Source organism: Mesoplodon bidens (genome assembly GCF_964165515.1).
Source record: "Mesoplodon bidens genome assembly, chromosome: 16".
NCBI classification, from domain to species: domain Eukaryota; kingdom Metazoa; phylum Chordata; class Mammalia; order Artiodactyla; family Ziphiidae; genus Mesoplodon; species Mesoplodon bidens.
The window spans coordinates 69,175,247-69,191,052 of NC_138173.1; the positions used below are offsets into that span (position 1 = coordinate 69,175,247).

The 15,806-nt window shown below is 35.1% G+C and overlaps 1 protein-coding gene across 4 annotated transcripts in view; it reads left to right on the forward strand.

Moving 5' to 3' along the window:
- The window catches only part of EFR3A (EFR3 homolog A), a 90,858-nt gene that overhangs the window by 55,720 nt on the left and 19,332 nt on the right, over positions 1-15,806 (forward strand). For all 4 annotated transcript variants that reach the window (XM_081258690.1, XM_081258693.1, XM_081258691.1 and 1 more), the window contains 8 exons: positions 3,224-3,338; positions 4,580-4,631; positions 5,996-6,168; positions 6,642-6,717; positions 8,278-8,439; positions 9,075-9,206; positions 10,632-10,699; positions 11,677-11,804. In XM_081258690.1, the coding sequence (XP_081114816.1) occupies positions 3,224-3,338; positions 4,580-4,631; positions 5,996-6,168; positions 6,642-6,717; positions 8,278-8,439; positions 9,075-9,206; positions 10,632-10,699; positions 11,677-11,804 (906 nt within the window). The remainder of the gene's footprint in view (positions 1-3,223; positions 3,339-4,579; positions 4,632-5,995; positions 6,169-6,641; positions 6,718-8,277; positions 8,440-9,074; positions 9,207-10,631; positions 10,700-11,676; positions 11,805-15,806) is intronic.

Here is a 15,806-nt window from a genome sequence, read left to right on the forward strand (position 1 = left end):
CACATAAGCACATATATAAATATGTACATATAGAGAGACATAGATACATACATATACACATCTCCTTTTTTTCCTAACCACTGGATGGTAAGTGCATGGCTCTTTACTACAGATGATTTTTCCAAAGAGTACAGTTATCAAATCAGTAAATTTAACTTTGATACAGTACTTTAGTCAAACTTTCAAATTTCAGTTTTGTCATTTGACCTGATAATGTCCTTTATAGCATGTTTTTCCTTAGGTCCAGGATCCAGTCTAGGATCATTTAGTTGCATTTAGTTGTGATGTTTCTTTGGTTCCTTTAGTTTGGAACATTTCTCTTTTATGATATGGGCATTTTTTAAGACTATAGGTCCCCCTGACCCCTCACTTAAAAAAAAAATATCCTCACATGGGTTTGTCTGCTCTTTCCTCATGATTAAATTCAGGTTATGGGTTCCTGGCTGGATACTACGTAAGTGATAGTGTTCTTCCCAGATTATCACATTGGGAGGTACACAGTGTACACCTCCTTCTCGCTGGTGAGGTTAGTTTTGATCACGCAAAGTATTGTTCTATTTCTCTGCTGCACAGTTTCCATTTTTCCCCTTGCAATCCTAGAATCAGTCATTTCTCTAAAGAGCTGTGGTTCCTTTTAGTGGGGAAAGGCACTGGAGACCAGGATCTGGGTACTGATACTCAGGCTTTAATATCATATGCTTCCCCCTCCCGTCACACACACAAAGGGTAAAAGGGTACAGAGCTTACTTAAAAAAAAAAAAAAAGAAAGAAAGAAAGCCATGGGGAATTTTTTGGGAAATTAAATGATCAGATTGTATATAAATACAAATTAAAGCAATCAAACTCTTCCTACTTTAACCCTCCTCTTCCAATATTTTCTTTAGAGTATCCAGATCATATTTTAATGTAACTATATGATTTCTAGGATAATTTCCAAATTGAGTTGTATTCTTGGGTTTAGTACCTAATTTCTAGTGGTTTACTAATAGTTTCTACTAATAATAGAGTCATATAAATTTATTCTGGAGCTCAGTTTATGCCTTTTACTTGAGTAATATCCTACCTATGGACCACTTGTTTATAATAGTCCTTTGGAATATTTAATACAGAGTTTTCCTTTGTTTATTTCTAAAGTTTTATGGATATGCATACATGCATTACGCGTCCACATTCAGCACCTTTTTGTTGAACGTATTGAACTTACACCAGGCCGTACGCTTGGGCTTCTTGATGCACGTGACTCCCACGTTGTGGATGCCTTTGGTTGATCTGCTTGGGGTAGTACCTCTGTTTCACCTAATCACAGTCTCATCATGTGCATAGAAATTGTCCTCATTAGGGCAGAGGCCCAGGGTGTCTGTGATATTTTAAGATGGTATATCAAATCAGCTAGTCTTGTTTTCAGAGAATTAATTTAAATTGCTTTAGTGACTTCTAGTTAATTCAGTGTTACTGTTTTACTCTAGAGTATTTAATTTATTGTTTCTCAAGTATGTTGTTATAAAATGCATATACCACAGACAAGCAATATTTCTGTGACATAACACATTCAGAATAACGTGAAAATTAAAACATGAGAGAAAAACAATGCAGTGTGGCACAGTGAATAAGACTTTTATTTAAATCACACTTCTGCTTTCCTCAATATTTTCTTTCAGAAGTTCTCAGTATTCTTTCTTTATCAGATTACGTGAATATTGGTGGGACACAGAACAGGGTTGCTGTAGCTTTTGCACTTGAAGATAGGAGGCCGTTGGCCAAGCTTTTTCTTTTAAAATAATGCTCTGCTCTTTTGGGGAGGCTCATTAGCACTTCTATTCAGCAGTTCAAATACAAACAATGGGAATAGAGAATGCGTTAACTTTCTGGCTGTCCTCACAGTTGACTTGTTGGAAAATTTCTGTCTTTGTGGTTAACGACCAACTTGCCTGGAACAGAAAGTCAGTGTCCAGTTTTGTACAGTGATTAGGAACATATCTAATTGGGTTCTTGGAAAGTTGAAAATACCTTATAGAGAGGAAGCAGAGAGTAATAATAACACACATAGGCTTTGGAAATGTGAACAGATCTCACCTCAGGTCTTAATGTTAGCTGTGTAATTTCTTGTATGAATTCCTAACCTCTCTTATCCTAATTTCCACAAGAGGAAACTGACACAAATAATAGTACCTGGATTCATAAGGTACTATTATTTGTTGCTGTAAGGATACAAATACAAAGTAGCTTCTTACCCCATAAATATGTGCTCAAGTGTTAGGTAGAATAATATACTTTATGCTGATTGAATAATGTTAAGATCATGAGATTTTTGATTGCTAGAGTATGTTATAAAGAGAAATGAGTTTTACCCCTAGATCTAATCAAAATGATAAATAGAACAATTTGAATTTATAGAAAGAGATTATTAGCTCCAGTAATACAGGCTGAAGAGTTAAGTTGAAAAACTAATTTACTCTTAAAGAAATATTAAAAATGTAGGTTTCTGTAATGATTATGTTGCATTTTAAGAAATGATCAAAAATAGCCAGGTTTTAATACCTGTCCTGATCTTTCAAAGAAACAACAGGGTTAAAAGTTTGAGTAAGTGATTATTAAGTGTCCTAAGTCTTCTGTGACGAGGAAGTAAGCTTTCCAAAGCTATAACAGATAAATTCAAAATATGCACAATACCCAAGAGTTCCTTGAGAAAAATGACAAATAAGTAAATAATTTGAATTATGTATATTGAATTAATACTGAATTAACCCACAGTGTTAGACTGTAAACCTGGCTCATTATAATGACATTCTAGAACATTTCAACAATCCTGAGGAAGCCAAAGTAGTGGCCTAATTATTGACTTTCTTACTAGAACAGGAATTTAGGCTTACAAAATGGGAACAAGGGTTTCATCAGAAACACTACCAAAAGTTTTTTTTTCCTTTTTCTAAAGCTTCAGTCAATTCAAACTGATGATTTGCCACTGTTAACTGTATGCAGAAGACTTTCAAACATTTATCTTAATCTAAGTATTAGTCCATTAAACACATCTTATAATGTACATCATTAAATGATTTTTACCAAAGAAATTACAATATCTTTAGACTGACATGTAGCTCAAAGACATTATTTTACCACATATTGAAAGCTGTGGTTAAAAATATATTATGATTTTTTATTATATGGAAAAATAAACTTTTCCATTTGCAAAATTTATCTTAAATTTATCTTAATATTTTTATAGGATTTTTTGGAAGTAACCTACCAGATTATCAGAGGTCAGAAATCATGATGTTCATTATGGGGAAAGTACCTGTCTTTGGAACATCCACCCATACTTTGGATATCAGTCAACTAGGGTATGTGTATGTAGTTGTTCTGTGTTCTCAAACTGTAAAGTTGAACTTAATCTTGTATTAAATTTTATCTTAAATCTATAAAATGTTTTGTCTTTTTACTCAGTAATAAAAGTCCTGTGGTGTTGTTATGGCACTAGATTGCTAAGCAGTTGAATCAACATTGCATGCTTGGGTGGGAGGATTTGGGAGACTGGGGTTGACACATATACATTATTGATACTGGGTATAAAATATGCAACTGATGGGAACATACTGTATAGCACAGGGAACTCTACCTAATTCCCTGTGGTAACCTAAATGGGAGGGAGGTCCAAAAGGGAGGGGATATCTGTATATGTATGGCTGATACATTTTGTTGTGCAGTAGAGGCTAACACAACATTGTAAAGCAACCATACTCCAATAAAAATTAAAAAACAAAACCAAACCAAAAAAACATTGCATGCTTTTAGAATCAGTTTTCAGTATATCATAAATTCTTAAATTTTCTTATATTGGCTAGGTGGAAGGTCTATTCAGCCTGGGCATTTTCTATATATGTAGATTATTTAGGGTAAAGTTTCAAGTTTGTCACTGTGGAAGGAATGTTTACTTATTTCTAGAGTTCTAGAACTGAAAGTTATTTTAAAGATCATATGTCTTGGCTCCCTCCCCTCATTTTATAGATTTGCTTTGATTTTACAGCATGCTAAAGCTTTAGTTTGTAAATATGTTTGCATGTTGCTGATTTAATAAGTAAATGATACTCTTATTTGACTTATATTTATTTGGCCATTAATTAGAGCCCTTTCTTCATTTGTTAATTCTTTTTTGAAGAACTATTTATGTAAGAATTATTTAGGCACATTCTTACCTGCTTATTAATATATGTTAAATAGATATTATGTTTGTCAGTTATATTTGCAATAGATCTATTCTCCAATTTATAGTATCTTTTAATTGAGGTTCTTTTGTTGTGTATTCATACAACTGACTTTTCATGTCATTATGTGTAGAGGTCTGTTTCCTTTGAGAGCCAATAGCTTTTTAATTTTCTTTGTTCAAATTTGATTTATTTTTTAACATATAACCCTTTAATTCATGTGAAATTTACTTTAGAGTATAAAGTGAGCCTTGACTTTAGCTAGTATGAAAATAAAATCTATATAGCTAATATGAATAGAGTTTTAAAATCAATAATAATGTAAGGAAATGAAGTTAATTACTATTAATAAGATAATACCACTATTTTGTATATTTTAGGGATTTGGGAACCAGGCGGATTCAGATAATGTTGCTGAGATCTTTACTTATGGTAAGGAATTTAAGACAGGTGAAGAACACACTTAACCCTAAATTATTCAAGAGGTTAAAAGAATAGCTTCACATTATCGGTTTCTTTTTCTTGTATTATAAGGTAGTATTTACGGTAAGTTTTTTTTCTGTGGTTTATATACTTGAATATTATGCTTTTCATTCTTTAAAATTTTACTTTTATTGTTTATTCCTCACTTCTCCTGTCGTCTTATTTGATCTTCATAATGATGAAACATACCGAGGGCAGGAAGCATTGCCGTTTTATAGATGAAGATGCCTGGGCCCAGCTAGAGCCAGATTTGTCAGTCCTTTCCTATGTGATCTTTGCTTTTTTATTTGTATCTTGTTTAAGAGCTCCTTGCCTACTCTGATGATATAAACACATTTGTTTATATCTTCTTATGAAAGGTTTAAAATTCAGCTTTCCACATGTAGAACTTTGATCTGAGGTTTATTTTTGTATGTGGTATAACATATGGATATATTTTTAATTTTTCTAGGTGGGTAGTAATTGTCCCACCAATTTCTGCTCACTTATAAAATCACCTTTATCCTATAATGAGTGCCCAAATATAAATGTTAGATGTTCTATATATGCTAGTAATCCTGAATATAAATAGAGATTACCCACATGAAATTTCATTTGGTCCTAAGCCTTTTTATTAAATAAATTCCCTGAGTAAATAACCTTGTCTCTAATCCTAATTGTACTACATAGTCAACTGAATGAATTTCTGTGTGGTATGGTTAAACTATTTAATAGCATTAAAGTATATGCTAATTAAAAGCTCCAACTTTAGACATAGGGATACACTCAGAAATGTCACATCAAATAAAGAATAAAGTACAGCTTTCCAAAATGAAAATGCTTTCCTATTAGCCTAAATTGCTTAATTTAAAATAAAAGAATTATTTGCCATTTTAAAATTTTCAGGTCTTACCTGCGTTATTCGCTGCCTAGTCTCCTTATATCCATTTAGGACTGAATACCTGTTCCATATATTCTTAGTCTCTCTGAGCCTCAGTTTTCTTTTACAAAATGGGGGTACACTAATGCCTAGCCTCATAGGAATACGGTAAGGATGAAGTTAATACACATATAGTGCTTAGATTCATGCCTGGTATATGGTAAATGTGTGCTATTATTAATTTTATTAACTCTGTGAATGATGTTTTTGTAAATTCAGTAAAATCCTCATCATCTCACAAATTTCCTTTTAGTTTTTCCTTCAGGCTTGTGTCCATACTTGCTGTTTTCTCTAAGCTTATGGTTCTTGTAAAACAGCTTGAGAGTTTTACCAAAGAAGGACTCATGACAAAGGTTTTTTTGTTTGTTTCTTTGTTTTTCCTCCCTATAATCAGGTAACCTCTGGATACAAAGCAAAGACAATAGTTACTGCACTGCCGGGGTCTTTTCTGGATCCTTTGTTATCACCATCCCTCATGGAAGACTATGAACTGAGACAGTTAGTCTTGGAAGTAATGCATAATCTCATGGATCGCCATGACAATAGGGCAAAGCTTCGAGGGATAAGGTAATGTGCTATTTGAGGATAGGCTTAATGATAATGTTTTCAGATTTCTATGTTAATGTATTTAAGTACTGTAATTTTTTTAATCTAGGATTTTCAGGTTTTATTAATCCAGAATTTTATTTAATTGGTATTGTGACAATTTAATTATTAATATGTTTTAAGATAGTCGGTGTTGAAGGTCTTTTAATGTACTTTCAGAGATCTCATCTACTAGTAATCACTAGTTACATAAATTTTATTTTGGTTTTGCTTTAAACTTAGGAATGACATTAGAACTCAAGATTACTTTACGCAATTCTACTTGATTAAGCTTGGTAATTCAGTAGTATCATTACATATAGCCTTATTTAAAATGCTCATTGAAATGAGTGTTAAATAGTTCAGACTCCTAAGTATAGCTGATTCATCATATAAGATATGATATTATAACTAAATGTGCTGTTCATTAAAAATGACGCATTGATTGTCTCTAGAATAATACCAGATGTGGCTGACCTAAAAATAAAAAGAGAAAAAATTTGTAGACAAGACACAAGTTTCATGAAAAAGGTAAGATTATCTTCTGAAAAAGAATGCATGACTTAAGTTATAGCCATTTGAATTGTTAGGTAGTTTTATATTGATCGATAACCTTAAAATGAAGCCATAGCATTTTGGAGTTGAAAATCGGAAGCCATCTTCAACTCCCCACATTGCCACAACCGTCCTGATGGCGTCTCCTCAGTCCTGCGTTTAAGCTTCGGGTGGTCAGTCTGCTGTGATGGTTCCAGATTTCTCCCTTTGAGTAAAATGTCTCTCTGTGATTGCTGCCCTGCCCTCCTCCCCACCCCAAACACAAATGTTGCTTTCACTTTTAATGGGTCCTTAATAGACAGCTTCAAGCTTTTGAGAATACTTATCATCATAAGTAGCCAAAAAAAAACCCACTTGCTAATACTGAACCACAGACCTAAACAGACTTAACCAGTCACTGGCGCAGCTGGAGGACTATGGCCACCCTCACCTGGGTGGGTCCATGTGCATGTTAAATAGAGAACAAAGCAAAATGCATACCTTTAAAGACAGGCTGGCTTCCAAAGACTGTGCTGCTGTTGCTCATTTCTTTCTCCTAAAGTGAGGAAGCAGATGAACCTTCTGAGAAACAGAAACTTGAGCTTGGAGTGTTAAGCTCAAGCCCCTCCACGTGAGAATGAGTAGGCCTTACCCTGGCTGCACATTACGATCACCGGGGGAGCTTTATGCTTTAAAAACACTGATGCCTGGGCTTCACCACTGACGGGTTAAATCATATCGGGGGTGGGCAGTGGTGACTAGTGGGGAGGAAGCATGGTGGTCCTTCCATTTCCCAGTGATTGTAGCTTACAGTTTGTGTTGAGAACCAATGCAACACGTTGAGTTAATTACTACATAGTAACTTGAAATGGGAAAAACTCTCATTTCTGTTAGCTCTCACTTGGCAGTTAGACCTATATCCAGGAATGCTTTAGACAGCAAGGCTTTTATATTCTTTATTAACATATTTAGATTAGTTTGGTTTAGAGGGGACCCTCTCGCAGTCCCTGGGGTGTGTCTGTAACCTCTCCCCTACAGATGGGCTTATAGATGTGCCATCGTCACTTCAGACAAAAGTGTAGCAGAACCTGGAGATGCTCTTCCCTGGACAGCTCTTAACTCACCTCACAGGAGGTTGTTCCCTAAGGCGGGAAAGCCTGAGTCCATTTCCTCTCAGCCAAATGTTCTTTATCGTTGCCAAAGCTCCCATAATTCTGCTGTTCATTTCAGTTTTTCTCAGATCAGTCTATAATTTGCTTGTCTTTTCAAATTAGTATTAAAAACATTTTCATTGTTTACACTGGAACTATTTCTTACTTGCTGTTTTTACTTAAGTTTGTCCTCAACTCCAGTATTAGTTTGTAGTTATATATTGGTGTAGTTACTGATGTTAATAATTGGAATACAATTTGACCCTCTGATGATCAGCCTAAATCTCTTCCATGTTAAGTTATGTAATAAGATAGCTGCTTTTTAAGAGGTTATATATGCATGTAAAATCTGCCTTGCTACATTTTAAGCAAAATTATCTTTTTCCTCTGTCATTCCCCTTTTCAGAATGGGCAGCAACTGTATCGGCACGTATATTTGGGCTGTAAAGAGGAAGACAATGTTCAGAAAAACTATGAGCTCCTTTACACTTCTCTTGCTCTCATGACTATTGAATTGGCCAATGAAGAAGTGGTTATTGATCTCATTCGATTAGCCATTGCTTTACAGGTATGTTTTCATCACCTTTCATTGAAGAAAGGATTCTTTCATGAATTAGACACCATCTTTACAATATTATTGCCTTTATCCAAGGACATGAGTTTTTTAAGTGAGATGTCTAGTTTTAAGTCTAAAATACTCAAGGCTATGATCCCATTCATTTATTCTTTTAACAAATGTTGATTAAGTACTGACTGTGTGCTGACTGTTGTTCAAGGCCACAGGAATACTGTGATGAAAAAGACAACATGGTCCCTGTGCCCATCCTAGTGGGGAAGGTGGTCGTTAAATAATAAGAATTACATAGATGTAGTTGTTTAATTGGAGTTTAAGTGTTATGCAATAACAGGACAGTATGCAACGAGAATATATATATTTATTTTTATATATCATATGTATTCTGCCCACGCCCACGTTTAGGAAAGGCTTTCCTAAAGAACTGTTTGAATTGAGAGATTTAAGTCTCTTATAAATGGGCATTTATTCTCTTTTTAGAATTTTTTTTTTAAAAAAGCTTCTTATAAGGGGACATTTTTGTTAGCATTCCAGACTACCTGCCGTTTTTTAGTATAATCATAGAGAAAATGCTAATGAAGCCTAAGACCTTGATCTCTCAGTGTTTGTTTTTTGGTTTTTTATTAAAGGACAGTGCAATTATCAATGAGGATAATTTGCCAACGTTCCATCGTTGTGGAATCATGGCGCTGGTTGCTGCATACCTCAACTTTGTAAGTCAGATGATAGCTGTCCCTGCGTTTTGCCAGCATGTTAGCAAGGTAATGTATTTAGAAAAGCCCTCGAATTTGATTTTTATACAAAAGTGATGGATTTTCTTCCAGTGGTGATTATTTTTAATTTTGATGATTATGTACCAAATTATTAAGATAATGCTATAAAAGTATGCATGACTTTTTCAATAGTGACAAAATCGACACTACAGCTCTATGACTAGTGTTATTTTTTCTTTGATGCCTGTTGTTGTATTAGAATTTTTCTGTGTAATGGTTGAGTAGAATATATGATTTTCTTCTAAAATACTTCATGTGATTTCTTATATAATTGTTTTCCTTTTAAACCATTATGAATCTTAGTATCTAATATTTCTTTAATTATACTGTTCTTGTTGTTATTGTTTTAAACCAATCTACTTGAGTTAGATCTCAAAAGTTGAATAATTAATAAGCCTCTCAGAGATTTGTCCTGTGTCATTCAACTGTTTTTAGCTTTCTCAGCAGTAACTCATTAAATAGTTACTTTCATGATTTAGTATACATTTTAGAGCTCCTAACTTACCTGGCAGAAAAAGTACACTGTAGTTTTTATTCTTTAAAAACATCTTGGGCCTCCCTGGTGGCGCAGTGGTTGAGAGTCCGCCTGCCGATGCAGGGGATACGGGTTCGTGCCCCGGTCTGGGAGGATCCCATATGCCGCGGAGCGGCTGGGCCCGTGAGCCATGGCCTCTGGGCCTGCGCGTCTGGAGCCTGTGCTCCGCAACGGGAGAGGCCACAACAGTGAGAGGCCCGCATGCCGCAAAAAGAAAAAAAAAAAAAAAAAAAAAAACATCTTTCAGGGAGAACCTCATTTTTATGAAATTGGAAGCACATCTCTCAGTCCTTGCTAAAATGTAGGTTTTTAGAACGTTCTAAGAAATAAAACTCATTCATTCATTAAACAAATGTTTGAGTGAATATTTGACAGCTGCCATTAGAGATACAAATGCTGTGAAAGCAGGGTCCCCCTTTAAGTGGCTCCCAGGTGAGTGGAGGAGCCAGACTTCACAAGAGCGCTGAGACCACCTGCACGTGCTGAAGAAGGTGGTACAGAGGAGGGGGGACAGCGAGGGCCTGGTGCTTGTGAAGGCATTTCCCACATAGGGCATATGAGAAAGTACAGCTTCTAATCCCTCTGTAGTAGGTTTAATCAAATGTAATGTATCCTCTTTTTTTTTTTTTCCACAACCTGTATTATTTTACTATCACGATTTTGTTACCTGCTGACTTTTTAAAATAATAAATGTGAAAACAAAATGAACTCTGCTTTTGGGCTCTAAATGTAGTTTAAATTCCAAAATTAAATGATGGTATTTCGTATAAATGTTTAGATTCTGTCTCTGTGTTTTTAGTTTTCCAAATTTTTGTGGCAGGGTCCTGAGGAGTGAGGTTTTTGATTTTTATTTTGTTTTGTTTTTGAATATTTTTCAGGTTATTGAAATTCGAACTATGGAAGCCCCTTATTTTCTACCAGAGCATATTTTCAGAGATAAGTGCATGTATGTTAATTCTTTACATTTTAAGGAAGGGGCACTGACTTGGGAAACCAATCAGTGATAATTACAAAGGAGTAAACTACTGTTAGAATAATTTTCTGGTGTTTTAAAATATTCATCGTTTTATGTTTCTGTCATTTAATTCATCTAACTTGTTTCTCTTGCTATAAAAGTTCTTGTAAAGTATCAATGTAGACTCATGAACACGTGGAATCAATCTTTGATGAAAAAAATTTATCTTACCTTTTTTTAATATGGAGGTATATCTCTTAAATATAGCATGTTCTGATATATAAGTGAACACTCCTTTAAGAGAATACAATATCCTGTTCAAGACTCTCAGTAAGAGACAACAATATTAATAAAGCTGTAGGAGAAAGAATGTATTATGGAAAATCATTGTTATACCCTGAATTTTTTTCTTGCTGTCCAAACAAAAAAATATATATGAAAAATACTTTATTCAAACTTTTGGGCTCTAAAACCAGTTTAATTTTGAAAGCATGTGCATAAGATAATATTAAGCAGTTTGAAAGGAAAGTGAAATCGTAGGTCTTAGCCAAGTGGTATCCAACTATCACTTAGTTGGCTAATATCTTCTTCATTAACAGTCAGGGGGCTTCTTTTTTATTTTCTTCTCTCAGTAGATTTTTAATTAGCATGAAAGTTAAAGCTGAATTTAGTCCTCTTCATCATTTAATGTGTGAATACCAGTGGAATCATGTAAGGCTGACTTCACCGTTGGGACATTACTGGGGAAAGAATCAGCAGAATGATTCGTATATGGGTCCACATACCATATGTTTTTGAAGAGCTCAAATTAGCCACCTAAAATACACTGATTTTTCTATTACTAATTACAGTTTAAGTTGCATTTATATTTATATTTAGGCCTTGATCTAAAATGTTTATATGTTCACTTATTTTTGCTCAGTAATTTAAATAACACTAAATGACTTCTTTTTTGATCAACTTGACAGGCTTCCAAAATCTTTAGAGAAGCATGACAAAAATTTGTACTTTTTGACCAACAAGATTTCAGAGTCACTAGGTGGCAGTGGCTATAGTGTTGAGAGATTGTCAGTACCGTACATACCACAAGTAACAGGTAAGAGGAAGGTAATTAGAACTCTTACTCTAGTGATTATGTGTCAGCAATTTTTCTGTTAGCCCAGTTAGAAAGTTAATTATGTTTGTATACTTACTAGCTTAAGAGAGTTTACTTCTATTTTAAAATTTTGCTCTTGAAAACCTTTAGTAAATCTCTAAAAACATGTATATGATTTTATCATGAGCATATTGAATCCTCAAGTGATTATCGTTATTATTATACTTCATATATTATTGCTATTATACTGAATAATATTATCCTTTAAACAAAGAAGCAAAATGAGATCTTTACTCTTTAAGCAATATTGTGTTTAACTTAGGGAAATTGGTGAAAATTGTTTAGTTAGTGATTTGTGACTATTGACCTTAATGAATTAGGTAATGTGTGTCATTTGAAGGAGTACAGACTATTTGCTATGTAAAGAAATCTGCAAACTTCTTAAGTCAAGAATATGTTTTTCTCTGCATTATGTATTTCCTTCTGTTCTTTTCATTGCTTGAGATAATTCTGTTTTGTTTCAAGGCAAAACTGCATGGTGTCTTGCATTCAGTTTTTACTTTGAAAACTAAAATCGAAGAATTTTTATCTTACACCTTCATTTTCATTTGATGACTGTATAAATATTAAATTTGGTAGAAAAACTAGTCCTTCCTTTGGGGATACCTCTGTTCTGTAAGAGAACTGTTTGATTTCAGTTAGGTAGTTTTCTGGATTAATCACTAGAAGTAGTACAATCTTTGGGAATAGCTATCTTTTTATAATGTGGATCCAAAATATGTACATTTATTACAATGATAGTTGTTTATAATAGTCTGAGATGTTAATGAAAGCTCTTGCATTTTCTTTTAAATTCCATAGTATAGAAAATTCTATTCCTCATGAGTTCCTTGGGGAAATAAAAGTGCTAAGAATAAAACATGAGTAGAGCTTTGTAATTTAAAAGAATTTTTAAAACAGACTTTTAAAATATTTCATTCTTATAACTTGGATTTAGCTCTCTTTCCTTCAGGCAAAAAACCTCATAAACCCAGGCACAAGTACAAAGGTAAATCCAAGTGTCAGTTTGGCTTGCCCTTTCCCTCACCTGTCCTCTAGGAAAATAGCTTAATACAATTTGCCTTCTAGAAAATGGAGCCAGTGGCCTGTATATTTTATATAGTTGTGAGTTCAGTTATTATTTTGCTCTACGTTCCCCATAGCTGTAGTTTATTTTCACCCCTTGTTATTTCCTTTTACCCTATTCCTTTAACTGTAAACAATTTTTAATGAAAATTATGGTACTTTTTTTAACAAGTGGTTTGCTCTTCCCATTTCCTCCCACCCCTGAAAATGATATATTCTCTTTCTTAATGCCTCCCTATCATTGACTAGGAGAATTCTGAGTATTTCAGCATATACTTAGTTATATAACTGCACAGAAATCCCTCAGTATAAATAAGGTTTTTCTGATTTATAAAGATTTTGATAGTTTAGAACCAGTCCGTGGCATGTGTGTCCTGCCTTAATGCAGAAGAGTCAGAAGATACAGTGATACTTTATGGGATAATCAATCAGTTATTAAAGTTTCTTTTTGCTCTATAACCATCAGGTATTCATTTTAAAAAATCAGGGATTTAAGAACAATATATCAAAAGAAAAAAAACAAAATAGTTTGTTATGTATCATGCATATACACCCATCATCATCAAAATAGTAGCTGCCATTTATTATGCACTAACTGTATGCCAGTCACTGTAATAAGCACTTTGTATTCATGTTCTCAGTTAATCTGTAACATAGCTTGGTGAGGAAGGTAGCACTGTCTTTGTTTACAAATGAGGATAGTGAGACTGAAATTAAATAATTTGGTTAGGTAAGACCACTAGAATTAACTGCCTTGCCTGTTCAGTTAGGTGCTTAATAAATTGATTTTTGCCAACTGTGTGCTCAAAGATTGTTCAGTCATCCATATTGATCCAGGTTTGTTTTTTTATGTATTCCACAAACCTTTACTGAGAGTCTATATCAAGCACTTTTCTGACTTTTGGGGGTGGAGGGATGTTAAGATTCAGTCCCTATCCTCAAGGATTAAAATCTGGTGGAGAAGACAGACAAACGACTGAAATATAATGGTAACTGGTTCTAAAAAAAGAAGAATGGTCTGCCTACAGCTTACTGAACTGTTGGTGGCTGACGTATAGTAAGTGATCAATAAATGTTAGCTGAGTTTTGCATTTTCCTTTTATCTCAGATCAACCTAGAATTTGAGTTAATAGCGTATGTCTAGGTGTATGCTAAATGCTCCTCTATGAGGGGGTACAGTACTTAATGAGTATTTACAGTGTGCCAGCTGCTGTGCAAACAGAAGCAGAAATGAACAAGACAGATAGAGGTTTCTGCTTTCACAAAACTTACAGTCATTCCTAACGTGTTCCTCATCTGGACCACAAAACACAGAAGATGATTTTTTTTTTTTTGCGGTACGCGGGCCTCTCACTGTTGTGGCCTCTCCTGTTGCGGAGCACAGGCTCCGGATGCGCAGGCTCAGTGGCCATGGCTCACGGGCCTAGCCGCTCCGCGACATGTGGGATCTTCCCAGACCGGGGCACGAACCCATGTCCCCTGCATCGGCAGGTGGACTCTAAACCGCTGTGCCACCAGGGAAGCCCTCAGAAGATGATTTTGAGTGACGTTTTTCTCAGTTCTCCCAAGATGGCGCTTCACCAGTTTTATTCGAGATGCATAGGAAAGAAGTTAATTCATTATACAATTTGTCTAACAGGACAGTTGCAATATGCCTTAAAGGCTATGATCAGAGAGGTTTGGGGTCCTCAGGCAGCATCTAGGAGAGTGTTTGGTCCAGGTTTGGTGAAATGGATGTCTTCGAGAGGAAAAAGTCCCTTTGCTGAGCCTGAAGCAGGTGTTAGGCAAGTGAACTGTGTTTCATGCAGAAATAATAGCATATGTGGAGGGATGGAGGTAGGCAAGAACATGATTTTTCAAGGAATTAGTATAAAGTTAGTCTGCTTGGAGTGAATTGGAAGAGTAGGGTTGGGAATTGTAAAACCGGGTTAAATAGTTTGAACTATCCTAAAAGCAGTGGGGAGTCATTAAATGATTTTAAACAGGGGATGGCATGATAAGAGTTGCATTTAGAAATGTTACTCTGGTTGTAGTTTAGCAAACTGAAGACGGGACAGCCATTTAGAATACTCTTCAGTAATCTCCAGGAGAGATGGCAGTGACCTGTACTGAGGAGGTCCCAGTGCGAGTACAGGAAAGTGAGTGGACTCTAGAACACTGCAAGAGAGAATCTATAAGCAGTTGAGTGATACGGGGGTGCAGGGAGAAAGGCAAAGATTTTGTCTAGGGCTCTACCACGGACATTTGGGTGCTTGATACAGCACCAGGAGGAAGAGCAGACAGAGCTCGTTTGCTGCTTCATTTGCTTGCTTTTTGTTGTTTTTGTTTTAGGAGGGACGGGTGGTGTGACTGGGTTTAAGTGAAGAAAGAAGTATGTACATTTCAAATGTAACTGTCTATAAGTAGTTTTGAATCTTGGGTGATAGAAGGGTGGACTTTCTATTAACAGAAATGAATAAGGAAGGGGAGTAGTTTTGGAGTTCAGCCTTTTGTTGAGTGTCTTGGACAGTGGAGCATCCAAGTACGGCAGGGGTCAGGACTGCGTTTTGTGTGAGAGATTAGAGGTTATGATGAGAATTTTGAAATTAGCAGTACAGGGAATTTTGCAAGAGCTTTCAGGAGAGATGACTTCTCAAAGTGAAGAAGTGAAGAGAGAGTAGAATGGCTTTGTTCTACCCTTGCTATGTGGCCTTGGGCATAACCCCTTAATCCCTCAGTGACCCCATATCCTCATGTGAAGCGAGGACCATAGCCCTGAAGCCATTTCGCTCAAATGGGATATATACATGCAAGTACTTACAAAAACTACAAGATGCCATATCAATATAAGAATGGTATTAGTATTTTTTAATGTCTTAATCTTCCAGTTGGCATTTT